The 26524-nt window shown below is 50.0% G+C and overlaps 2 protein-coding genes across 8 annotated transcripts; one reads left to right on the top strand and one right to left on the bottom strand.

Annotated features, from left to right (window-relative positions):
• Nucleotides 1-139: 139 nt before the first annotated feature.
• PANK4 (pantothenate kinase 4) lies at nt 140-17484 on the top strand. Of its 2 annotated transcripts, XM_017831285.1 has the most exons (19): nt 140-290; nt 2817-2899; nt 3371-3579; nt 5098-5281; nt 5784-5876; nt 6906-7059; nt 7694-7875; nt 9242-9323; nt 10434-10534; nt 11169-11324; nt 12121-12233; nt 12698-12785; nt 13033-13184; nt 13593-13648; nt 14187-14236; nt 15448-15555; nt 15730-15830; nt 16288-16356; nt 17082-17484. In XM_017831285.1, exons 1-19 carry the CDS (start codon nt 167-169, stop codon nt 17293-17295), a joined length of 2319 nt encoding a protein of 772 aa, XP_017686774.1. In that variant the 5' UTR covers nt 140-166; the 3' UTR covers nt 17296-17484. The 2 variants fall into 2 exon arrangements, with proteins under 2 accessions (XP_017686774.1, XP_017686775.1); XM_017831286.1 differs by lacking the exons at nt 15448-15555; nt 15730-15830; nt 16288-16356; nt 17082-17484 and adding an exon at nt 14995-15087.
• Nucleotides 17485-17808: 324 nt separating this feature from the next.
• LOC108505361 (probable glutamate receptor) lies at nt 17809-26489 on the bottom strand. Of its 6 annotated transcripts, none has more exons than XM_017831292.1 (11): nt 26253-26489; nt 24717-24824; nt 23104-23126; nt 22486-22545; nt 22057-22236; nt 21294-21520; nt 20927-21024; nt 20626-20843; nt 19973-20198; nt 19222-19469; nt 17809-18727 (listed from the first exon to the last, which is right to left on the bottom strand). In XM_017831292.1, exons 2-11 carry the CDS (start codon nt 24787-24789, stop codon nt 18626-18628), a joined length of 1455 nt encoding a protein of 484 aa, XP_017686781.1. In that variant the 5' UTR covers nt 24790-24824; nt 26253-26489; the 3' UTR covers nt 17809-18625. The 6 variants fall into 6 exon arrangements, with proteins under 6 accessions (XP_017686781.1, XP_017686776.1, XP_017686778.1 ...); XM_017831287.1 differs by having other exon boundaries at nt 23095-23126; nt 26253-26385; XM_017831289.1 differs by having other exon boundaries at nt 23095-23126; nt 26257-26372.
• Nucleotides 26490-26524: the final 35 nt, after the last annotated feature.

The following is a 26524-nucleotide window of genomic DNA, read 5'->3' as shown; positions in this document are numbered from 1 at the left end:
GCCCCCCCCAGCTCCCCCCGTGTCCCCCCCACGCTCTCTCCCGGCCCCGCCCCCTCGCGGTGGGCGGGGCCCCCGCGCAACCCGACATCATATTATGCAGATTTATGCGCATACATTTGCATATCAGATGAGGCCGCGGGGAGGGAGGGAGCGGGTCGCGTTCAAAATGGCGGAGCGCGGCGGGCGCGGCAGCGGCGGCGGCCACGGCAGCCTGGACAAGAGCATCACCCTCCCGCCCGACGAGATCTTCCGCAACCTGGAGAACGCCAAGCGCTTCGCCATTGACATCGGTAACCGGTCGGCGGGCGGGGAGGGTGGAGGCACAGAGGAGGGGGCGGCGGCGGGGGACGGGCGGCGGCTGCGGCCCCGCCGAGGGGACCCGCCGGGGTGGTGCGCGCGGGGCATGCTGGGATTTGTAGTCACTGACGGCCCGCGGGTTGTGGCGGGGCGCGGGGAGGGCACTACAGCTGCCGGCGGGCCGCGCGGCGGGGCTGGCGGCGCGGAGCACCAGGGGAGTTGTAGTCCCGCTGTCCGCTGGCGCCGCGGAGCAGTCGGGGGAGCGGAACTACAGCTCCCGGCGGGCCCCGCGCGGGTAACGGGCCTCGGGCAGGGCGGCCCGGCCGGGGCTGCCCTTGGCGGGCAGGGGGGCACCGGGAGAGCCTGGGGGGCTCGGCCGGACCGGCCGGAGGGCGGCGGGACCGAGGAGAGCTCGGCCGGACCCGCTCGGGGCACCGGGACCGAAGGGGGGGCTCGGCCGGACTGGGGGGCGGCGGCTGCGCCCCCTCAGAGCGCCCCAGGCCCGAGTGCGGAGCCCCCCGGCCCAACCCCGGCCCAGCACCTGGAAGAGACGAAGAGGGCCGTGGAGGGCGGCGGTGACACGGCCCGGGCAGGGCAGAGCGGCTGCGGGGCTTGGCGGGGGGCAGGGGCTGCCTCGGGCACCCCAAAAACCCTGTGCTAACCTCGAGCACACAACGGCCCCGATTTACACATCCCGGGCCGAGGGACGGGGACACACGGCAGGTGACACCTGAGTGCCACAGCAGGGACACCGCCGAGCCCGGGGACAGCTCACCCGGGCAGGGATTAGCGGCCATTCCGTGCACACCCACACGAGTGCCAGGTCACACGTTTTGCTTCTGTTTTGCAGCTACAAGGTCAGTCGAACTATTTACGAGAAAGGCCGGGGGGAAAAAAAAAAAAAAAAAAGAAAACCAAAAAAAAGGCAATACTCCTCAGGTTAACACTGCTCCGTGTGCTGGAAACTCACTGCGGGGCGAGAAGGAAACCTGCACCACAATAAACAACCTTGTCGTGTCACCTGTCTGCTCTGCTTCACTCCTTCAGAAACTGCTGGTTTCGGGGCTGTTAAAATAACAGCTGGAACTGGCCCTTTCTGCGGGTCAGCATGGAATTAGAGCTGTGGGATTAGTTATAAAACCTGGCTTCATGTCTCAGCTGGTGTTCTGCGTGGATTTAAGTCTTTAAAAACTGGGAGAGGAAGGGGATAATGTATAAAGCATGGCTCTGCAGGCCATGCTTCTGGTGATGAGTGAGCTGGTGGAGCATTTGTGTCAGTGTTGTACAAATGTGGCATTCCAACACAAGCTTCGTGATTCCTCAGTTCAGAGGGGTGGAAGGAAGCTCAGAGCACCCTCACCAGCAGAACAGACCGTGGATTTTGTTTATCAGAAGCTCTAAAGCATTGGCTGGGACACTGAAATCAGATCCCAGGTCAGGGAAGTTTTATTGGTGTTGCAACTATAAGTGTCTGTCACGATCACTCTACATTGGCCTCACTTCAGGTTGTCAGGAAAAAAAACCCCACAGGCTACATGTTGCAAATATTTTCCCAATAAAAATATTGGAGCACTGAGGAAGAGCTGACAGTGCTGTTATGAAGGCAAAGCCATCAGCACAAGGGATTGTCGTTTGTTTCCTGATTATTATAAGGCACAGAGTGCAGTGCCACCATATTTAGCCATTATTTAGGATCTGACATTGCCAGGCTTTTATTTACTTTCAGGACTTTAACATTAACCCAGAAGTTGGTCATAGTTACCCTCAGGCCTGGAGCACTCAGCAATGTGGTGGAAAACACTGAAGTTATTCAGTGTAACTTCAGAAATTCAGTTTTACAGGTCAGATGCAAAGACAGGTCAAGGTGTTGAGTTCTGTTTCCAGGGGAGAGTTGAAAGTTTTATTGCCATGAGCAGACTCAAGGCCTGAAGAGGGTGAGGAGGCTGCTCTGCTCAGACTTGCACTTCTGGGCTTGAGAAACACCATTCTGAGCATTGTTTACCCCAAAGCCAAGAACAACCTTGTGAAACAGTTACTCAGTACACAGAGTCACCTTCTAACCAGCCACGAATTGCAGACTTGTCCTGGGTTAAGAGTATTATCAGGAACATTATTGAAGTGGTGCTGCTGAAACACTGATTGTGCACAAGGGTTCATTGCTCAGCTGTGGCAAAACCAGTGAGAAAATCCTCTTACAGGCAGCAGATCTGGGGGGTTCCAGAAAGTTTCCAGACAAGGTTAATAACAGCATTACATGCATCAGCCTGGCTAATTAAGAACTTGCACTGCTCACCTTCAGTCATCCCACAGCACTGGGCACAAGCTCAGCTGGTGGAGCTTTTCCCTCCGTGGGGCACTGGGGGTTAACCAGGCCACGGGTTCCTTGGCTCACTGCATTTCCCTTAACTGTGTCTGGCTTTACCTGAGGAGACCTGGAGAGCCAAGAACTCTGGCATGAGCATGAGTTCTGTGGTTTAAGGTGAGGCATTAATCATAACTTGTCATCTCTTTACGAACAGGTGGCTCATTAACCAAGTTGGCTTATTATTCAACTGTGCAGCACAAAGTGGCACGAGTGAGATCCTTTGATCACTCTGGAAAGGTGAGAATTCCAGCAGGGATCAGCTGCAGGAGGTTGACTCACAAGAGTGAGGTGCTGGACTGGCTTCTCAGGGGGAGAACAGAAATTTTATCCAAACCCCATTTAATAACTTGTTCTATGTAAAACTTTTTGGAGGTGTTTGTATTGCCAGGTAGTGTTTGAAATAGTTATTTTCCAGACAGGTAAGACTGGTACTTTTGTAAAAAAACCCTACTCCTACACAGACATAAAACTTTTGTCATCCAGAGAGGTTTCATGTGTGTCTGGTGCATGGGAGAATTGATTATCTCAGCTTAAGGAGAATTAAGACCTGTGAAACTCTAACCTTCTTTGACAGAGCTTCGGGTGTTATGTTTAATGGCATTTACACAGTTTCAAGGGAAAAAAGCACAAGTATTGATGTTCAGTAGTTTAGCATTTAACCTTGTTTCTCAAAGAGAGATCTCTAAGAAATTCTTTTCTCTTTTAAAGGACATAGAAAATGAACCCTTGTATGAAATATCTGTTCAGGAAGAGATCACAGCTCGACTTCACTTCATTAAATTTGAGAACACTTACATTGAAACCTGCCTAGATTTCATCAAAGACCATCTTGTCAATACAGAGACAAAAGTCATCAAAGCCACAGGTGGTGGTGCCTATAAATTCAAAGATCTTATTGAGAAGAAGCTGGGGTTGAAGTAAGTGGAACCGTTAAACTCAGTTATAGGAATGTACTTCTCCTTTGAGGAGGTTTTGGAGGCCACCCTTCCCTTTGCCACCCACACCCAGCAGGGCTGTGCCTGTCCCAGAGATAACAATATCAGGGGCTGACAGAGGGAGCACAGGAGCTGAGCCAGCACACGGGGGGCAGGGAAGAGAGGAAAGCAGGGCATTATCACAGCTCTTTCCTGTGAAGGATTTAACTTACTCCCACTCCAAAAGCTTCTAACATTTTCCTGGGCATGCTCAGAATTAACTAATGTGATACAGTCACTGGATACCTCCTACCTAAACTCCATGCACAGGCTTGCAGGAGGCGAAAGGGCAGCCCCACAAATTCACTGATCAGAAATTTACTGTTCAAACTTCATTATCAGACACCATATGCTAAAAATCTACTGCAATTATAGAAAAAAAGTCATTAATTTACCCCAGTACTAAAGATTACCTGGTGTTGCTGTGGAGAACTTCAAGGCTGGGATCCTGTGCAGTACATCCCTCAGCCTCTCAAGGTCTGTGCTCAGCTGCTTCCTCACTGCCTTTGCAAACTGCTTTCTTCTCCTGATAGGTGAGGTTCTGGTAACTTGTTTCACACCAGCCCACATCAGTACATTATTGGCTGTTACTAAGTAGCAGTTATTCAAGACAAGGATCAATTAATGAAGACAAGGAGGCAGTTTCCCCTCTTTTCTCATGTGGTGCAGCCGCTTTTGGTTTTCATTTGGTCATGGCACTGTCAGTTGGTCCCCAGGCAGCAGCACCTTCTCCAGCCTGGCACACCTGAAGCATTCTGTAGTCACCGAGGTGTGTTTGTGTGTTTTCAACAAGGTTTGTGGTATTTCATGTAAGAATTTCCCATGAGTCAGTGACAGTGACAGTACGTAGACACAGAAGTCGACAGAAGTCAGTAAGTGATAGCTGACTTATCATTCATCTTGTCTAAACCACATATCACCTTCCCAGACTCCTGGCTCAGGATATGTCCTGTTGTGGATCCTGCTACTCTTGTGAGAAGTCTCTTTTCCTGTTGCTAATCCCAGCTGTAGGCTCCTCACAGTCCCTTGGATCTGTCATAAGCAGGTGCCGAAATGCTGAGGAGGCTTTTTGTCCTTTATCAGAAGGCAGGGGAAGAGCAACAGACAATTATTCCATGATGGGGAATTGTTTCCTTAGGTTCATGTCCAGCTCAGCTTCCTGACCTACTTTGTGGCAGCAGTGCAGGGACAGGGCAGGAGGGAGGACAGGAGCCAAAGAGGGGGCAGGACTGTTTGTGGTGACAGCAGGAGTGACGTTCCTGTGTCACACAACTCCAGGCTGGCACGGGAGGGAGCCCCGGGACATGTGCACGGGGAGGGTTCCCATTTCCAGGGAGCTGGACCTTTGCCACCTGGTGTGAAAGCCTCTGTTTGTGAGCTCTGTGGAAGCTGCTGCTGGAAAAGCAAACTGGGTTATCAGCAGGGCTGGGACACTGATGCCAGGCTCTTCCTCCCCCTCAGGGTTGATAAGGAAGATGTAATGACCTGCCTAATTAAGGGGTGCAACTTTGTGCTGAGGAACATCCCCCACGAAGTGTTTGCCTACCAGAAGGACTCGGACACGGAATTCCGGTTCCAGACAAACCACCCGAACATTTTCCCTTATTTGCTGGTGAATATTGGCTCAGGGGTTTCCATAGTGAAGGTGAGTGGTTGCTGAAGGGATTTATTGGGGAATTTGATAAAGGCAATCTCAAACATCTCACTGTTTCTTCTTGGGTAATGCTTTTGAAAAAAGTCATTTATTTCTATTTATTTCTATTACAGCATTATGAATGCTTTTCCATGTCACTACCATAATTTCTTTTTAATCACATTCAATTTGGTGTTTAGAGAAGTTCTTAAATTACCTGATGAGGACAAAGGCTGTCAGATCAAAGTGATTTTTTTTTATGTTTGTTTTGGCACACTGTTGATGAGACGCTATTTAATATCTATATTTAGGATTAGTGGCCAAGAATTAAATACAAAGATTTCAAAAACTGCTTGTGGTGTAAGTATGTGGAACACGTACTTGTCACCTGCTGCTGTGTAACAGTTAAACAGTTACACTAATTCCACTGTTCCAAACCCTGCACTCTCAGGTCAGTCTGTGTTCAGAGTTATCCCAGGGCTTTCCAGACAAATCTGCCTTGTTTGATTGACAGGTAGAAACAGAAGACAAATTCGAGTGGATTGGAGGGAGCTCAATTGGAGGTGGAACCTTCTGGGGTCTTGGAGCACTGCTCACCAAAACAAAGGTATCCAAGTGTCTGTTTTAAATGGGATTAAATGAGCGCTCAGAGGAAGCTTGGAATGTTGGAATGCCAAACTCTGAATAGGGAGAAATAGCTATTTTAAGTAGTTTGTGTAGGAAAGCAGTTCCTGCAGCAGTGTCTGCAGAAACAAAGCAGAGAACACCCAATTATTGCCCAGTGTCTGGGAGCAGAGAGCAGGAATTTTGCCTCTTGGTCACAATGTACAGTTTCAGGGGTTCCTCACTTCAATCCCAGGCTGGTGATCTGCCAGGACAAGGACTGAATTGGTGCTGCCCTCCTCAGCTCTTACATCATGCTGGTCTTTCCTGTCCCAAAGAGCCATGTGCCTTACATGAGTGTGCTGAATGGCAGCAGTGTAGGAAAAGCTGCAGTTCCATGTGCACCAGATAAGGAAATGTCAAAGGGAGGACACAGCTTGCTCTGTGCTTTTTGTTTGATGCTCTTAAAGAAGGAATCTTACAACATGACAGTGCCTGCTCTTAGTTCTGTCTTGATTTTGTAGAAGAAATTCGAGGTAGCAGAGTTATAAATTAAGTATTGGGATAATGCAGCTTGCCTGCAAGTTTAATTTCAGGGACATCAACACGTTCTGCAACAGTAAAAGCACACTGAGGCTCTTCTGCTCAAACGTTTTTTCTCCCATGCTTCAAGGAAGCATAATTCTGTTTCCTCTTAGTTACTGTGTTTCTGACTTCATTCCAAGATATGAGATGCACGAGGCTTCTGGCTGTTTTATATGTGCAGACCCATCCCTAGTTTTCAGGGGAAATTCAACAAAAGATTTCCAGATAAGAAAGGAGATTAAAGGAGCTCTGCTCGAGATCAGTCTGTCTGATCAGACACAGACTCTAGATAATCCTTGTAATTAGAAATAATCTATCTTTTACTGGCAGGGTTGATTATAAGGCAAGCCAAACCCCCTGGTTTTGGTCAATAAAAATACCCTGGGTTTCTGAGCAAGGTTCTCTGGCTGTCCAGGAAAGCTGTGCTAACTCTGCTTCTCGTCCTCAGAAGTTTGATGAGTTGCTGCAACTGGCCTCCAAGGGCCAGCACACCAACGTGGACATGCTGGTGAAGGACGTGTATGGAGGTGCCTACCAGACCCTGGGGCTCAGTGGGAATCTCATAGCCAGCAGCTTTGGGAAGTCCACGACAGCAGACAAAGGTACTGGGGTACAACAACTGCCCAGCCACCCCCCTGGCCCCTGGAATCTTCTTTATAATGATCAAAGGAGTAGAGCTGAAAACAATCACACTCCTCCTCATGTCCTTGTGTTTTGTCTGCATAACGTTTTATCGATTAAAAATATTATCTGGCGCTGCTTTACAAGCAGACACTTGGATTTTCAGTTTGGGGCTGCCTGTCTAGGGAAAAGGAAAAAAAAAAAGGAGTCTGGTTAGTCCAGGGTTGATTAATTCCTGTGGGACGTAGATGTGGCTCTCTGGGCTCCAAAAAGGCCCTGTGGCAGGGGTTTGCTGTGATTTGCAGTTTCTTTTCAGTGTTACAGTGAAATGCCTGCAGTGTGTCTCAGGTCGAGGCTGATGGTCTGTGGTTCCTGGAGAGAGGAAATGGATTCTTGCCATTTCCTGTTGGCCTTTCCAGCAGGTTTTTTTCCCAGAAATATTTCACAGAGGCTGAGTTTGTTTTTCACGATGCCTTCAGCCAAATGCCCCCTCCTCCATGTTTGAAGTGCCTGTGGTTTTTCTTTCCCCAGCTGTTGGCTCTTGGTTAGGAAAGCACGGTCCGTGTGAGCTCCCTCAGCCGCGTTTCATTTCCTTTACTATTCCTTCCCTTTAAGAATTTTCCAAAGAAGATATGGCAAAAAGTTTACTGCACATGATCAGCAATGACATTGGCCAGCTGGCCTGCCTCTATGCCAAACTGCACAACCTGGATAAGATCTACTTTGGAGGGTTCTTCATCCGGGGCCACCCCGTCACCATGCGCACAATAACCTACAGCATCAACTTCTTCTCCAAGGTAAGGGGAACACAGGCTGTCCTGTAGCAAAGGCACGTGTTCAGTCGTTTCTCTAGGATGTTTAGGTGCTTTAATAAGTGGATTTGCACATGAAGTAAAGCTCAGAGGGCTGCTCTTTAGGTAGGTGAGGCAGGGCTGTGTTGTGGGAGGGGTAAAATCACTGTGAAGTGCCTGGGAGTTGTGTCCAGCCCTTTTTCTCCCTCCCTCTGTTATTATTTTTGGTTGACAGTGTCTCGTAGCTGCCCAGTGATGAGTTTTCACTGTGTTCTTAGATAGCCACCATCATTATTCAATTCCTCTTGCTGACTTGCACCTTCCCACCCTCAGGCCCTGCAGCGTGGGCTCGTTCTGCCCAGACAGCAGTTGGCATCAGTGGGGTTTTGTTGTTTGTTGTTAAAAATAATCAAACCCCAAATCAACCAAGCAGAAGTTCTTTGCAGGTTTTGAAGCTGTGGAAAATACTGACGATTTTTCACTAAGAAAAAGGTCAAGTCCAAAAGCTCATTAATGACTATTACAGGTAGATGAGCTCCTGCACTTTTGGAATTTTATAGAGTAGATGACACCATTTTTCCCATCTCAGTGCTTCAGGCAAGAGACTCCTGTATGCTGCTTTTTTCCCTTTTGTTTCACCATTGTGGTCCCTTTCTGCAAAACTTTGGGTTCCAAGAAAACTTGCAAAACTGCAGCTTTAGGTTCTTGTAAGAGTCATTTATCAGCAGTTCTGTGTCCAGTCCAAATCCCCCTGTGAGCTGCTGTTCTGCAGCTCCCCTCAGGTGAGCTGTTCCCACAGTCCCTGCTGACCTCCTTGGAGAAGGCCATGTCTCACCCAGCCTGGCAAAGCTGAGGGGCCCTGCTGCAGGATGGAGGCTGTTCTTCTCCCCAGCATTCCTGGATTTTATATTAACAATTAAACTGTTTGGATGGGGGAGCTCTTGCCTAGGGACAGCACACTGTGCCTGTACATTGTTGAACAATGAAATAAGGGTAGTGAGCAATGTCTCACATGTGTTGGATGCACACGCTGAGCCTGGGAATCACCCCCCCTTGGATTTCCAGCCTGTCCAAGCAAGAGGAGTTGAATATTCATGGCTGGTGCAGTGCAGGCACTGGCTCCCCATGCTCTGGTGGGCAGCCCTGGCACACCCCAGCCTGTGCAGGAGCTGTGCAGTGATGTGTGAGAGCAGCTCCTCCTCGAGCTGAGTCAGCAGCACCACTTAAAGTTACTGAATGTGTGAGAATGTAGCACAAATGAATATTGCCATCTTCTAGTTGTTTCTATTAAATTTAAGTGTAAAACTAGTGACAAAGAAGTGCCTGTTAGCCCTCAGGGACCATCCAATTGCAATGTTTCATATTGTGGCAGGGAGAGGTTCAGGCATTGTTCCTGAGACATGAAGGCTACCTGGGAGCCATTGGGGCATTTTTAAAAGGAGCTGAACAAGACAGTAAGTACAGCACTGCTCTGTTCTGTATATGCTGTGTTCTGAAATGTCAGTGTACTGTCCAAGTTTCTCTTGAGAGGCTGCATGTAAGCTGTTGCCTAAATAAATACATTTGGCACTACTAAACACAGATGCTGGGCTTTGGGTTTATACATTCTGGCAGGGACATCCTAATTTCTCACTGGATTTCCTGCTCACCTTTGAGAAGGCAGCAGGATTGGGCTCTTCTCTTCTCTGCACTTCTGCCAAGAGCAGTCAGAACTCTAAATCCACTGGGGAAATGTGGTTTTGGAGAACTTTCCCCCTCTTTAAGAAGCCACTTCTGAATTTAGTGAATGTACTGAGGAAGACCAGCATCTCCAAACTGTGTTTGTTTGAGAGTGAGAAGCCTCACAGATGAGACCCTCCTGTCCAGCACTCCCTGGATACAGGGGGCTTTGCTGGAATTCTGCCATTTGAGTTTCCTTTTTCCCTTGTCAATGGCAAGCCAGGCAGTGCCTTAGTTACAGTGGGACAGAGAGTGAGGCTGTTCATGGTACTCAGTTGTAGTAAGTATCAGATACACCTCAGAGTAATGGATGTGGAGTTCTGTTCATACCCATTTCCTAGGGATGGGCAAGGAAGCAGATACTGAGGAATTAGAGACATTGCTTCTGCAGCATGTACTGCACACCTGAGCTCATTAAACTTCTGAAACAAATCTAGAAGTAACTTCAGTGTTTCTATGAAACTTATATTGTGCTTTGAGAGTTCTGTAATTCTGTTTTGTCAATAATGGATCTAGATTTAGAAGTAGGAAACTGTGCTCAGTGATAGTGCTTTGAAGGCATGCTGGTTAATGACAAGGAAAGGGGGTAAAAAATAATGATTGCAGAACTTAAATTGTCTCCTGTCTCATTCAGGTTGAAGCTCTCTGGAGCAGGTAATTCACTGAGTGGTTGAAACATTTCTTTTGGGGGTGAGGGAAAAATGCTGTTTGCTGTTAAAGACAAGGGGAGCTGGCTTGTGTAGTGAGGCAGCTGCTCAGAAGGGGTGCTGGCTCTAGACTCACTCACAGGAGTATTTCCAGTTTTATTTTCAGATTATGTGTGTCTCTGTCTTTCTCTTTTCTAGATCCAAACCAGTACAGCTGGGGAGAGAATTATGCTGGGAGTTCTGGTCTAATGAGCACATCCCCTGATGTTTACCCCATGCAGAGAACACGGAGTGGTACAGTATGTGGGGTCCTTCCTAGAGCTGTGTGTGTTCTCTTAGCAGTGGTGGTGTGGGAATAGGTCACTGTTCTCCAGCCCTGGGACCTGCTTGCCCAGAGAAGTGACTGACCTGGTGTCTTGAGTCCTGTGATGTTGTCTTGTGTCTTGTGTGGTGTTTGATGTCCTCTCATAGAACAGACTGTGGCTGCTACTTTGTCTCACTCTCCTTCACCAACTTGGTCTTATTCTCCTTCACCAAACCAGGGGGGAGCATTTGTCACCTGCCCTTTTGTCTGAAGCAGCTGGATTTTGCTACAGCTGAAACACTTCAGGGTTTGGAATCTGATGTTCCACTGTCTTTAAGCAGCGTTGATTCACTTCCTATGAGAAGACAAATATGTGATGGGTCAGAAGAGCACAAGCCCAGTCATCTCTCAAACACACTGACAGTACAGTAATTCTGATTTCACAGGAAAACTGGCATAAAACTTGATAATTCCTGCCTGTAGGGTGGGCATGGATAAATAACATAAATAGTCTGCAATTCTGTCAGTCTTAACTGTGGCTGGACTTTTACAGCCCTTGTACTTGTTTAACTTGCTCTGAATCCACTTCTGAACAAGTTGTAATCAATCCCTGTCCCTTTGTCACCTAGTTTGACATGCTGGAAATGGACAGGTTGGAGAGACCACTTGTGAACCTGCCACTGCTGAAAGACCCTTCCACCTACATCCCAGACACAGTTGACCTCACAGATGATGCCATGGCCAGAAAATACTGGCTCACCTGCTTCGAGGAGGCCCTGGATGGGGTGAGTGTCACACAACAGTCCTGTGGCTGACACAGGTATTTGGCAAATAAATCTGTGAACCAACATGTTTATCCTGCGAAATACTGCTGCTGTGTCACCCCTCTGTGTGTGAGTGCAGCCCCTCTTCCTGCAACAGAGGCACCTGGCTTTGTCCCAGGCTCCTAAGGAAGTGATTGGCACCTTCAAAGGCAGAAGTGTTCCTCTCCTGGGGTGCTTTTCTTCAGGTGTTTTCAAAGCATTTTCTCTCTTTGATAGCACCTGCCCCTCTCTGTACAGAGCTGCAAGCAGGACAGTTATACAACCAAAGGCCAGAGATCCCTGGATTGTTCCTGCTCTGGGGACAGTCCTGCTGCCTCACAGCCACTCTTCCACGGGGAGAGCACGACTGACTCAGACACGAGTTCTTTTTTCTGCTCTCAGGCTGATTCAGTCAGTCCCTGCAGTAAACAAGGAGAGAACACAAGGGGTCGATGTGGACCAACAGCTCTGCCTGTTTGTGTGTGTGTGTGCATTTGTTGTTTTCCCCTCCTATGAGCAGCTAGAACTTGTGTTTAATTTCTGAAAGTACAGTCTGGAAAATAAACTTGAAATCTTTTGGGAAAAGAGGCATTAAAAGTGCCCTTTGGTGGCTGCAGGGAAGGGAAGCTGGGAGGTGCTGAGTGGGAGGCAGCAGACGGGCCCCAGGCACTGAACAGGGCGGCAGATGGAGGGGTTATTTCTCAGGCTGAACTTCAGAGCAGTCACACGGAGGAAGAATTAATTTGGTAACTCCAGTGCTGCCCCATTTGTGTCCCAGGTGGCAAAGCGAGCTGCAGCCAGTCAGCCAGACTCCGTGGATGCTCAGGAGAGAGCGGAGAAGTTCCGACAGAAATACTGGAACAAGCTCCAGACACTCAGGCAGCAGCCCTTGTAAGTGCCTTTACCTTCCCTTTGGCATCACTTGCTGCTTCCTCTGAGGCAGCACACCCAAAGCCAAGCAGGCTGGGGAGCTGAGAGGACTGAAAGCCAAGCAGGCTGAGGGCTGCAGCAAGTTGCTGTGTCAAACATCAGGTTCTCTGCACAGAGCTTTTGGATTTCATGTGTTGGAATTGAACAGAAAAATTGTATCTTGGCAGAAAATTCATTATTAAAAATTTGTGCATGGTTATTAAAAAGGGCAGCAGGTTAATTCAAGTATCTGGCCTTGCTCTGAACATCCTCCCTCCCTGCACTTAAATAATCTGTATCATAGATTTACCCCTTAGGGCAAGGGTTTAGCACATGAGACTTTTAGCTTTAGTGCTTGTGTGAGGTGCTGTGACTTAGGGAGGAACAGAGAAGAAGAACAACTTTTTCTGTTTGAGTAGTTGATCTGTTTTTCTCCCTTATTCCAGTGCATATGGTACCTTGACAGTGAGGAGTCTCTTGGATACAAGGGAACACTGTTTAAACGAGTTCAATTTTCCAGATCCCTATTCCAAGGTGAGTTCTTGCCTCACGGGGTGGACAACACATATCCTGGATCATATCCTGGCTCTAGTGAAGATTTTTATTAGAATTCCAGGCAAGGTTTTCCCTGATCCTAAGCACACTGATAATAGTAACTTGTTGGTCCATGAGAGACCACAAGTGTAGAGGAGATGCTTGAGCACCCTCTTGGGACTGAGGCAGCCAAGGATGGGTAAGAAACTTTTTTGATATAAACCAGCATTTCATGTCTGTCTTACAGGTAAAGCAGAAAGAAAATGGAATAGCCTTAAAGCGTTTCCAGAGTGTCATAGAGTCCCTGGATTCCCTGGGCTGGGAGGAGAGGCAGTTTGCTCTGGTGAAAGGACTCCTGGCAGGGAATGTCTTCGACTGGGGAGCAAAGGCAGTCTCAGAGTAGGTGTTGCATCCTTTAACAGCACCTTTTAAGCTACAGAATGTCCAGTTGTGGGTTTGTTTGGGTTTTTTTGAAGTACACCAACTACACTGTAGTTTGTGTTTCACCCTTAGTCAAGTGTTGGATGTTTGCTCCCAAGTGTTGTGTGAGGGGAAGGTTCCATTTCCACCCTGTGCCTCTGGCAGACAGCTGAACATTTTTCTTTTAGCATCAGAACTCAAATTTAACGTCCAGCTGAGCCTTTTGTCTTTAACATGAGCACAAAGCGGCTGTTTCCCAGTCCTGGGACCCCCCCAGAATAACCAGTGCAGAAAAATTGCTGAGCACCTGCTGTAGAAATGTTTGAATTACAGCTGTGGGAGGTGAAGGTGTGTAACTGTGGCCCCTTTGTTTCTCTCCTGGTGCAGTGTCCTGGAGTCTGAGCCACAGTTTGGATTTGAAGAAGCCAAGTCAAAGCTACAAGGTACAGGGGGATCCAGGTGGTGGTTGGAGCTGGATGTTGTGTAAATGAGGGAGAAGAGAGTGGGAATGTTTGTTCTGGCAGTTCTGCTGCCCACATGACAAGGAGCCATTAGTACTTGTTAGGGTTATCTAAATACAGATCCAGAGTTTGGGTGGAATGTTCCTGTTTGTGTTCCAAAGGAATTAAATCCTGCAAACCTCCCCCCTTGAGCAGGAGCCTCAGCACAGAGAGCTCTGTCCCTGTCAGGGGACAGTGCCCTGGGAGGTCCAACACCCCCAGCCCAGGATGAGCCATTTCAGAGGCTCCAGTGCTTTGGGATGAAAATTCCATTTCAGGGCTGCTCTCACTGAGCCATTCCCATAACTAAGAGCCCGGGAGCTCTTTGGATCTGGAGATTTAACATTCAAAACCTGAGCTCAAATGATTTAAAGCTTCAGTACGTGTAGAGTGAACCTCCTGCTTTGACAATGTGCAGAATTGCTGTTTGTAAGGATCAGGGCCTGTAAGAAATGCTGACCCAACTCTGTCTGTGCCACAGAACGTCCCTGGTTGGAAGATTCCTACAGCCAGTGGCTGCAGAGACTGAAGGTACGACACCACTTAATCCACACATTAAATACTTCATCATCAAACCACCTGATTGATCCTGGGGGTTTAACACATCTAACAAACTGTTCAGACAATGCAAAACAAACCCTGGTAACACAGTCCCAGTAATTCACCCTAAAGAAAGGAATAAAGGGATTAGTCTGACACTTGGTTACTTAGTGAGGTGCTTCTCTGAATTCCCACAGGAACTGCAGCACTGGAGCCCAGCTGCCCTTGGAGCTGCTCCAGAGCCACCACGGTGTGTCCCCTCCTTTCAAGGGACTTATTTCTGTACAACCAGACCCCTGAGTTTGAAAACTTGGGGCCAAATGTAGCATTTGGGTTGTTCCTGCCCCTGAGTAGGCAATCTAAACTGTCATTAATGCAGGAGCTTGTTGGAAGTAATTATCTTATCAATTAGCAAAGCTTTTTTCCCCATGTGATCTCTATTACTGTTTAATTAAGGTTAAGTGAAACACTCTTGTGTCTCTGTGTAAATCTCTCAGTTGGAAATGGCAGCCCAAAGGTTTGGGATGAGCAGACTGTGGCAAATCATTGTGTGTTACATCCTAAAGCAAAGCATCAGCTAATCTGGTGTCACGGGGATAACTGAGGAACCTCGAGCACTGTCCTGTCAGTTTTTTATTAGGAATTAAGTGTTTTTCACTTATGCTGCTGCTGTGAACTAAGTTTCATAGCATCAGATTGAGAATAAATTAAGAGGTTAATGGAGAGTAGGCAATATCTTTTCATTTTAGGATGTCACTGCCCCCAGCAGTCCATCCTGCCCTTTCCTGGCAGAAGGGAATCCTGTTCAGCCAGCACCAGGCTGGCTTTGAGCACCCACCAAGGTAGGTCCTGACCCCCAGCGCGCTCTGGGCAGCTGCTGCCCACCAGAGTGGGACCTGCAGGGACAGCAGAGCCTGGCCTTGGGGCTGGGCCTGGCCCAAGTGGCAGGTGGAGGTTTGACTGCTGCAGTTTGAGAGCCCTGTCCCAGGCACAGCAGAGGAACTCGAGGTGTTTTAGACACCAGCAGGGACCCCAGTTCCTCCTGTTTGTCACAGGCTGTGCTGGGACTTTGCTGCTACAGAGACCCAAAGGCTCCAGGGTTTGAGGGTACAAGTGTGGGCTCTTGGAGCGAGTAGTTGTACATAAACTGTTCCCTGCAGTGACTTGTGCTCCATCCTGAATGCATTGGTTTTCTCTTGCAGGAGGGTCCTCCTCATAAATGTGCCTTAATTTTCGCAGATAACAGTGGAATAGACATAATTTTAGGAGTCTTTCCTTTTGTCCGAGAGCTCCTTTCTAGAGGGACAGAGGTGAGTGGTTTTCCTCGGGAATTCCTGTGCAGTGGAGCCCTGGGAACTGCTGGAAGGTGGAGCTGCCTTTCCAGCAGGACACTTCAGTTTGGCTCTTCTGTGCCAAATGGGGAATAACTCAAATACCTGGCACTCCAGGGGCTCACTGTGAACTCTCCTGCCACCTTCCCTCAGGTTATTTTGGCCTGTAACTCTGGCCCTGCCCTCAACGACGTCACCTACAGCGAGTCCCTGATCGTGACCGAGCGCATCGCGGCCATGGACCCCGTGATCCAGTAAGCAGGGAAGGGGGTCATGCACGGGGGGAAACAGAGCCCCTGGCACTCACTGAGCCCACAGTGAACTGGGTTTCATAGGGCCTGAAACCTGCAGCCTGGACAAAAGCCAAGGCACAGGGTTTACTTTCGTTGAGGTGAAAAATTTTGAAATCGGATCTTTGCTGGCCACCCATAATTGGATTTCTTGTCCGTGTCTTCCCTGAGAAGTGCTCAAGCTACTGAACCAGAAATTGTCTGTGTTAATAGAGGCAAACCCATCCATGTCACACACCCACACACACACACACACAGTGTCCCTGGGACACTGGCAGGTGTTTCCCAGAAAAGTCCCAGCAGGAAAGGAAGCCTTGGCAAAGGAGGCTTCGATATTCCTGGTTCTCTGGCTCATTCCCAGATGTGCATGACCCTGCTGAAGCAGCTGTTGAAAGGTTTTGTCTGTTTTTTTAACAAACAGCTCTGCCCTGAGGGACGAGAAGCTGCTCTTGGTTCAGACAGGCTCCAGCTCTCCGTGCCTGGATCTGAGGTAGGTGGGCAGAGTGCAGGGTTGTTGTTTGTCTCCCTCAGCTGCAGGATGGTCAGGGATTGGCTCTGGAGCATCCCAGTCCCCTTTCCTGATGGGAGTCACTCACACACCCATGAGGAGTTGTTTAGTGTGGATTTACAGAGCTGTAACACTGATCAGGCCCTATGGAGGTGTCTGTGGTTGTTGGGTCCCTCAGCAGCTGGTCAGGTTATGGCTGATGGCAGGTCCTGCAGGGACCAAAAATCCCCTGGCACTGAGCAGCATTTCACGTTAACCCATTTACTTTTGGTTAGTTTTTCTATTGGAGGCAGAACTTACCTGTGTGCTCTGGAAAATCCCAATTCTGATTAATTTAATGCAGCTTTAAAATGAGGGGAGCAGGCTCCCTGGGCAGTGGTCAGAGCACCAAGCCTGACAGAGCTCAGGGAGTTTGGACAGTGCTCTCAGGCACAGGGTGGGGCTCTGGGGGCTGGTCCTGTGCAGGGCCAGCAGTTGGACTGGACGATCCTTGTGGGTCCCTTCCAGCTCAGGATATTCAGTGATCCTGTGACCCCTCAGTCCCCTCCCTTCGATTTAAAGCGACCCCGTTCAAGGGCATCAATAATCCCGCCCCGCCCTCCCTTTGCCACGCTCTGTGCGTGGAGCAGCCCCTGGAGCAGCCCTGGAGTGCAGGAGGAGGGGCAGGGGGGGTTTGGGGGTGCAGCCCTGACCCCCCCTCGTTGCAGCCGCCTGGACGCGGGGCTGGCAGAGCTGGTGCGGGAGCGACAGACGGACCTGGTGGTGATCGAGGGCATGGGCAGGGCCATCCACACCAACTACTACGCGGCCCTGAGCTGCGAGAGCCTCAAACTGGCCGTCATCAAGAACTCCTGGCTCGCCGACCGCCTCGGGGGCAAGATCTTCAGTGTCATCTTCAAGTACGAAGTGCCATGTAAATGATGGGCTGGGAGGAGCAGAGGATGGACTTGCACTAGTTTTACTTTAACTGTAAAGAATGTATTTTTATTACAACAGGGAAAAAAGAGTTCACAGGAAATTCCGTATTTATATTGTGCTTTTGTGACTTAAAAAGCAACAATATGATTCACTCTATAGTCTACACACTCAAATACATATATATGTATATCACTCATTGTTTATTTTGGTAAGTGTTTATTTTAATGCTGCAGTATTTGTGATGAAAAGACTTTATTTTTTTGTTCTGTGAGACATTCATATAGAAATATATTTAAATGTCAATGAAACCTTTTTTATACATCTCTGCCTACTCTGCCAGCAGTGACGTGGCACACACCAAATAGATTTTAAGTGCTAAGTGAACCTGACATTGCATTTTCAGCTTTTAAACTTACCTAAATCTCTCCTGCTCTGTGCAGTTCAGTTGATGGAAGGACTGATCCACCTTCTCCCCCACAGATGTTGCTCAGGCTGTGTCTGAGCTGGAGCTGGCGTGGGCTGGGATAACGACCAGCCCTGATTTCCCAGCACTTAGAACTCCTAGCCCCCCTTGCTCTCCCTGTCTGTTCCCAGGTGGGGACTCCCTGCTCTGGTCTTGTTGGATTTCCACTGTCAACCCTCATCCTCAATACTTGGTTAACTGGAACAAAACATTGTCACCAGACAGTGCCCCTTATCCTGTGCTGGGAAGGGACAAAGGACAAGCCCACATCTGGAATTCCTTAACTCCAGTGGTTCCTTAGTGGCAGGGGCTCCCCTTCCTGGGGTTGGGATGCAGGGAAGGCCTGTTTGAGGTTACACAACAGGAATAACCTTCCCAACGACCAGCATCTCCTGCTCAGAGAGGGAACACAGGCTATTTATAGCTGAATTGCTTAAGCTGTTGTTCCTGATCACAACGGTCAGACAAGAGCTTTAATGTTCCCAGATTGCACCTCACACACTAATTAGTAGCAGAGGCTTCCCATTAACCTGTCCCCAGTCACTTACTCCTACAGGCATTTATGGACTTACAGGGTAAACTCCTAACCTAGACATGGATCCACCACTGGCCAGCTCAGCTGTGTTCTACCAGGCCCTTCACTCCCTTGTCTGTCACAGTTCCACTCTGTCCCCTGTCAATTTAAAATTCTTCCAAGCCACTTGATTTCCTTCTGTATCCAGCTCCACCACCTCTCCAGAAGTGCTCTGTGTGTAATTAGAAAACCACTACTCTAGACTAGCAGAAAAACATCTTTCTACACTGACACAGCTCCTAGGACATGAACATGGTACAACCCTAACACAGGCCCATCCCTTCAGCAAAACACTCCTAAGCATTTGCCTTTCCTGACGTCTCCTGGCTGGGTCTGGCCTTTTCTTTTATACGTAGACGGGTGCAGATCTCTTCTATGAAAACAGAGCAACAAGATTTCTGAAAGACAGAAGGGAGGGGAGAAGGGGGTGGGTGGGTTGTTCTCTGTCAGAGGATCCCCCTTTTCCATGTGCACAGCCCGGCCCTTGGGATGGATGGGGAACAGGAGCACCAAGGGGCCCACTCAGACACTGGTGCAGTTCCATTTCGTGTCTTTTCCTGTTTGTCAAATGACTTAAGAACAGCCATAACTGAGAATAAACTTGTTACTGATCATTGCTGTCCTCTGTTACACCCAGCACATCAGAATGAGTTTGGCTGCCTTGGGACTGCAGGTAATGTCTCTACTCAATTTTTGGGGGGATGTGGGGGGCTGTTTTATAATTGTTGTCCTGTTCAGGCTGTTCCAGAGCCCCAGCTATGAAACTTTGGTGCTTTAAGGGATAAACACACGGCACGGCCTCCTTCCCCCTCAGGAAGAGCAGGGGCAGGATGGAGGTGCAGCCCTGGAGGGACAGGACTGGCAGGACAGGCACACCCACCCCCACACCCACCTTGGCGTGCCCGGCCGTGAGGCGGCTGCTGTTGGAGAGCTCGGCCAGGGCCGCCAGGACGCCGAGGGCGAGGCCCACGCCCAGGGCCAGGAAGAGCCCCCCCAGCGCCGGCGGCTCCAGGGGGCTCCAGCGGTCCCGGCTCTGCCGCAGGCAGCTGCTCTCCCACCACTTGTTCCGCAGGTAGTCCAGGTCCCCCAGCTCCCGCAGCTTGAGCACGGCGATGGACAGGGGCTTGGTCCAGGGGGAGGCTGAAAGGGAGAGCGAGAGAGGGATGGGGTGATCCCAGCCACTGTCACCCTGTTGGTGACGCTGCTCCACCACCGGTGGGGCCAACCCGTGTGCAGGTGTTCACTGAACACAACTACCAACCACCCTGTCCTGGCCACAAGGTGTGGGAACTTTGGGAAGGACCAGCAGTCAGGCCCCACAGGAGCAACCTGTCCACTGCTCCCTGCAGTGGGAACTCGACACTCCTGGGACCAAGGGAGAACAAACACCCACAGGAACCCAGGACACCCCAGGGAGAGGGGAGCATTTGCTTATTATAGTTCAGAGGAAGTCGCTGGGTGCCAGTGAGAATTCCCTGCCAGTGACCTGGCTGTGGTTCTGTCTGTCCATCCCCTGCACTGTGTCAGCGCAGGCTCAGGCCTTGGCTACCCCAGGCCTTGGCTACCCCAGGCCTTCTGCTCTGCCCGTGTGGGCCTGCAGAGCCTGACCCCCGTGGGCAGGGGGCGTGGGGCACAGGACTCACCCTGGGTGGTGGCGATGCCGAAGCCCCGCGCCCCGATGACCTCGGGGGCCCGGATGAGGTTGCAGTGCCGGGCGGCCGCCAGGTCCTGCGAGATGGACTCCCCAATGAAGGCGTAGTTCGAGTCCATCACGCGCTGAACGGCCTCCTGGTAGGTCTTGACCAGCACGTGCTCCCTCCTCTTCTCCATGTACTCGTAGATCATCTGGTGGATGGGGTTCTTGGAGTTCTGCAGCCCAAAAATCCAGGTGTCAAACCGAGGTGGGAAACAATCACCCAAAAAAGTGCATGAATGCGCAGGGGTTGTAAAACAATCTGGAGAACAAGAGCACTTAAAGCACTGCCCCTTGAGCCCCCTGTGAGCCCTGGTGAGCACAGACTGTCCCTGACACAGCATTACAGGGGCACGGGTGTCTCAGGCAGCACCTCCTGGTCAAAGCACACAGGGATGGCTCCTGAAGGGCAGAGGTGCTTTCTAAAGCAATAAAAATAGAGCTCTCTGCCTGCATTTCTGTGAGAAAAGGGGAAAGAAGAGACGAACAGAACAACAATCCTATTATTGGAAGTGTTCCAGGAAAACAGAGTGACGAGGGTGTTCTAAGGCACAAGCTGGGCAGCTCAGCCCCTGCGTGTGTGCTCAAGGAGATTCTCTGCACCTTGAAGAAGTAGAAGGTAGAGGAGCCCTCCAGAGTCCCAAACTCCAGGTTCCTTTGCTTCACGAGGTCCTCGAAGGTCTGGATGGGGAGTTGCTCGCTGCCCGAGCTCAGCAGGGCGGTGAAGTTGGCGATGTAGGCGGCGAGCAGGGCCAGGGTGAAGAGCCACCACACCACAGCCACGACCCGCACCGAGAGCGCCTGGGGCCGGGGGGTCACTCCTGCACCACAGGGAGACAGGAATCAAGGGGAGGGGACGTGTGGAGGGAGAGGCACCCGGAGCTGCTTCACCCTCCCAGCTCACCTTGCAGGGCGAGTGCTCCTGCTCCAAACCAGAGGCTGTTCAGGAAGGTGAAGTGGTTCTCTTCATTCTTTGGCTCATTCCATTCACAGGGGCTCAGTCTGGGGGAAAATGACAGGATAAACCCAGACATTCACAGGGAAAAAATATAAATAATCCACATCAAGGGATCTGGTGTTCCTCCTGGGGAGATCCTACTCCTCATGCTGGCTTTATCTGACAGGACTTAAGCTTTGTGAGCCCTGGTGCTATACCTGTACAGAAGGTTCCTCAAAGCAAAATGCTTCCTGGTACTTTCTTAAAAACTAATCTCTTCATAGCTGAGAAAGCCCCTGACTTGAACAAACTCTGTGAAACAATTAATTTATACCTGGCGACAAGAAAGAGGCAGCAGCATGTCAGCAGGTAAGCAAATAAAAGGCCTGTCCAGGTCTCCTTGCTGAAAGGAGACAGGAAGTGGAAGAAGGACATCTCCTGAGAGACCGTGTCCTTCCGAAGCAGGATTCCAATGCCAGTCTGCAGGAAGGGGGTGGTGAAGGAAACCACCTCTTCCCTGGCCGAGGTGACTGTCAGTGGGGCCACTGCAATGTCGGCTTCCTGCAGGAGGAGAGAGGAGAGAATCAACCCTCCAGCCCCGTGAGCAGCTCTGCCCCTCAAACAGCTGCTCCCCTGGCACTGCTCAGGGCTGGGCACAGAGGGAGGGCAGAGGGGCACAGAGGTTTAACTGAAAGGCCACCCACAGATGGCAGAACATCAGCCACAGGGAATGGCACCTCAGGGGGTAACTCTTCCTTCCTGGAAGAGCCTGAGGCGTTATTGCCATCCTGCAAGGGACAAGTCTCACCCTGGGACCCAGTCCAAGGTAAGTTTTGCCAAGATGCCTGAGATCTCTGAGTGCAGGGACAGCCAGGCAGCCCCTGAGGCAGACGAGCACTGCACTGGGAGTGCCCCGGTGCAACAACCATTTCCTGCCCTGGCCACTGTCTCCTTGTGCCAGTTCCCATATCTGTGTTCTGGGCCAAAACCAGCTCCAAGCCTGGCTGGCCATTAGTCCTGCACCCCAGGCAGGATAACTGAGCAAACTAACAAAGCCCAAGAGCTGCAGCTGGTCAGGGGCACAGAGGGGCCGTTACCTTCCTGAGGATCTCCCCGATCATCCCGGTCCAGTTCCCGCCGGCGGACACGGCCCCGTACTGCCCGTCCCCCACCACCTTCACACGGTACTGGAAGCGCAGCATCCCCGCCAGGGCCCCCAGCAGGTCCATGCAGTACCCCTCCAGCTCTGCCCCCCGCACCATCACGTAGGGATCCTCCTGTGCAGGGGGACACACAGAGCTGCAACACCCCCACAGCCACAAAACACCTCCACAGCCACAAAACACCCCCTCACAGCCATGAAACACCCCCACAGCCACAAAACACCCCCTCACAGCCACGAAACACCCCCAAACAAGGACATAAGTGTCAAAGCCAGCCCAAAAAAACACCTGTAAATATATGGATGGGGGAAAAGGTGACAGTGCAACCCCAGCTCTGCCCCTGGCTCTGTGTCACTGCCTTACCAGGATCGTGGTGACGGTCAGGGTGGGAAGACCCTCAGTTTGTCCCCTTGAGTCAACGCCCTGCAAATCAAAAAAAAAAGGAAGGAACAGTTGGATTTCAAAAGCCCAGACATGGCCCCACCAGGCTGGGGCTTAATTGACAGCCTGGGGGTGTCAGGGGTGTGTGAGTTCAACCAGCCCTGAACCTGCCCCTGAGCTGCAGTGACCTCACACCACTGCTCCCCGGCAGCAACAAGTCACTGGCCTTGCACTTTAGTGCCTGGTCAGAATAAAAATCACTTTAAATGTTGTCACAGTTCTTCAGATAGTGGTAGAGCCTTCCCAAGAGATAAATTCACGTTGCAGACAAGAGTTAGCAGCCAATTAGGGTCTCATTAGAGAGCAATTCCAGGAGACACAGAACAGTAGGAAACCTGAGAACAGGAGGCAAGGAAACATGGATTCACTTCTGTGTGAACACTGAGCTCAAGATACAAAAAAAAGCATAGACACACAGCCATCCATGAACATGAACAGTGTATTTAAAACACGACCACATCTATTTCTGAATTAAGACCTTTGGCCCCTACACCTTCATTAGCAGCTCTGCACCAATGAACTTACACATACCTTACTCACAGCATCATCATTCCTCCCAGCTCCTGGAAAAACACCACAACAAAATCAGATTCTTGCCAGGCTCTTATTTACAGAAAGTGACATTTCACACCCCCATTTCACAGTGCACTTCAATAAAGAGAACATTCACCCTTGACTCACAGGCTCCTGGGTTTGATTCCTCCTCCACAGCACAAAGGGAAGCAGAGACAGAACAGCCCGAGTGGGGCTGCAGGAGGTTCTGATTGTCACCCATCCCTGGGGAATGGATCCTGCACAGTCCATTTGTTTCCCTACTGCCCCCCCTGAGGAGGGGAAGCACCAGCTCTGCTGCTTCCTCACACAGCTGATTCCCCCCATTCCTGCTGTGTCCATCCCCTGAGGAAAAGCCCCATGAACAGCCAGAAGCTCCTCACCACCCAGTTCCAAGACACTGGGTTTTCTTACTCCTCCCTTTCCCCTACTAGTGACAGGTTCTGCATCTGAGATGCACAATCAAAGCCACAATTTTGTCAATATATGGCTCATTAATTGCCCAGGATGATTTTTCTGGAATATGCTTAGCATTGCTCCTTGGAATCAAAGAATTCACAGTGCAAAAGCCAAAAATCCCTCAAGATAAAAAAAAAAATGTAGGGTGTTTTCACTCTTTCAAGCAAAAGCTGTGAGGTTTTCATTAAATATAACAGCATATTCATTCATTATGTATTTACTATTCCTCTTTTGGGTTTGCATTTTCTGGCCTCGTGCTGAACTCTACATTATTGCAAAACAAAACCTGTTTTTCCCCTCTCCACCACAGTTCTCCATGGGAGCTGGAAATCTTCACAAAGGAGTTCTCTTGTCTCCCTTTAGAAACTTATTAAAGCCAGTAACAGCTTTCCGAGGCCCCTTTTTGAAGACCTGTGGGGTTTCTTGGAAGAAAACAGTGTGTTCTGAGGGCTGCAGCTCCCCCAGGGGTGCAGCTGCTCAAAGCCCCTTTGTGAGACCTCCTGAAAGGCCCAGGAGGGACCAAACTGCAGCACCAACCCCGAGCTCATGGCAGGGACACCTCCCACAGCCGAGGCCTCGCTGGGAGGGGGACAGAAGCACAAGGAGAGGAGCTCATCCCTCCATTCTTGGCTGCAGGAAGTGACTGTGGCTGCAGAGCTCTGCCTTTCCCTTGCCCCTCATACCCCGGGCATGCCCAGCCTGCCAGGGGGAGATTTATCCCGGGAAAAGGCTGTAGGACCGCTCAGAACTGGCCCCTCACCTCAATTTCCTCCCCATCCTCAGCTCATCCTGCTGCAGCTCGAGGGACAGTCAGCTCCCAGAAGTGCAGTTTACCCACAGTAATGGTGTTCAGGGACACCCAACCACCCTTTTCTGGCCTTTTCATCCCCATGGTCTCTGCCATCTGATGCTCAGCAGCAGCAGCAGGGACATTGGCAGCAGCACTCACAAGGGGGTGAGGTGCCAGTCAGAGGCTGGCACAGGGTGAGCCCTGGGGATCTCACAATAACCAATAAAGCAAACCCTCAGGTTAGGACAGAATCCTGCAAGCACAGGGAGTTAAAGACTGCAAGAATTAACACTCTAAAGAAGAACCAAACCAGCTGTGGGTGCAGCCAACCCTTCTGGATCCCCTTCCTCACCTGCCTGGCTCGATTCCCTCAGGAGCAGCAGGGCTGTAACCACACGGATGGTGAAGGGAAGACCTTTGGCCATCGGAGCAGAAATTCCTCCTGCCTACAGGAACCTTCCTGCTGGGGGTGAAAGGCAAGCAGTTAAAGCTGGTCCTGCAGTTCCTCATCCCTGGGTGAAATCAGGCCCTTTTATTAACTTTTTTAAAATCTCAAATTCTGCAACAAACTTTCTGCAGGGCTTCAAATAACTGTACATTGTAAATCAGCAGCAGAGTGAGCAAAACCAATCAATGCCAAGGTTGTACTAAGCCTCAAAATGCTCCAATATTCTGGATTGTATTTGTTGCCATAGTGTCAAACAAGGTCCAGGACATCATTTCCCCAGAAACTATTAAAAAACTAATTAAAAGTGCCTGAGAAAACTTATGAGAGTATAAAGACAAAAAAATCCTACATGTGGTATTACTTGCTTCTGCCTGATGCTCAGAAACTCTGCCTTCAGTTATGTCACCTCATCAGATTTTAGGAAACATCCCCAAACCTGCACTCCTGTGAAAACTGTTGCCATTACAGCTCAGTACTTTCCCTCACTCATTTTCTCTATATTTTTCACCTAATGAGAGAAATTAATAAAACCTTATCAGAAGAATTTTTTTTTTTCTGGGTTGAATTTCAGTGCTGATTTTGTTGTTGCTGTAAAAAAAAACCCCTTCCAGGTGGGAATATTTCGATCCTTGTGAAAGGACCAGAGCAAAGCAGCTGTGCACCAGCCAACATTTTCCGAAAAGTGGTTGCTACTTGTGGCAGCACAAAAACTGAGCAGGTTCATCACCCACCCAGGCAGGTAAAGGAAATGCAGCAGCATCTCCAGGCAGGGAGGAAATGCACTTCTCCTGGGAGATTTAACCTAAATTATTGCTCCTTTTCCCTTACAATTTGGTACATGCTCCAAGATCACCTTTCTTTCAAGTGGCTTCCTTCAAAAAACAAAACTTCAGTCAGAGCTGGTAATACATTGCTGGCATCACCTTGAAAGGAAAGAGCTGTTAACACGCTGGCTGCTGACTAGCTGAAAGAACAAGTGCAGTGTAAACCTGTAAAAAAGACTTTTTTGCACAGGCTAATACACATCCCTAGTTCTAATTTAGTACCAGAACCATCTAACAAAAAGAATCAGTTGGGGAGAAAACCGGGAGGGCCGAGGGGGTTAATTTGCTCCCAGGGTGTAAAGAGCTCCTTCCACAGTGCTTGAATGAACCACTGCTCATCCCTCACACCCACCTGAGCAGGCACAGAGCTCTCTCCTGCTGTACAGCAAAACCAAGGGATTTTAGAAGTCACTTTGCTGGAGTCAGCTCTCACTCCTCAGGTTTTCAGCCTTTCAAAATGCACCCAAAAGGTCCCTGTCAGTCCCTGAGAGCAGCACTGGAGGAAGGCAGCAGGCACAGCGGGAGGGATGGACACCCTTCAGCCGGGAGGGAGCCCGGGGCACCAGCTTTGACCCTTCCAGGTGACCCAGAGCACAAACTGGAGGCAGTTTCTCACCTACAGCAGCTCCTTCGGCCTCTCCTGGTCCGTCTGTCCAGCTTTGGGCAGCAGCAGCTCGATGCCCGGGCACAGGACAAGCTCAGATCCCAGGCATCCCGTGCTGGTTTAAATAGCTGGGAGAGGAGGAGTGGCTTCTGCAGGACCAGCCCGGGCTGAGGGGGCACCTGGGCCTTTGGAACATTATCTTCCTAGAGCTGGTGAGCTGCATGTACTCGACATTAAAGTTAAAAAAGCATTAAAATTAAAAAAAGCAGCAACTCCCTGCAGCT

This window comes from Lepidothrix coronata, unplaced genomic scaffold (assembly GCF_001604755.1).
Source record: "Lepidothrix coronata isolate B3197 unplaced genomic scaffold, Lepidothrix_coronata-1.0 Scaffold188, whole genome shotgun sequence".
In the NCBI taxonomy this organism is placed as follows: domain Eukaryota; kingdom Metazoa; phylum Chordata; class Aves; order Passeriformes; family Pipridae; genus Lepidothrix; species Lepidothrix coronata.
Note: the sequence above shows the minus strand (reverse complement) of the source record. Positions and strands in the feature narration are given on the sequence as shown.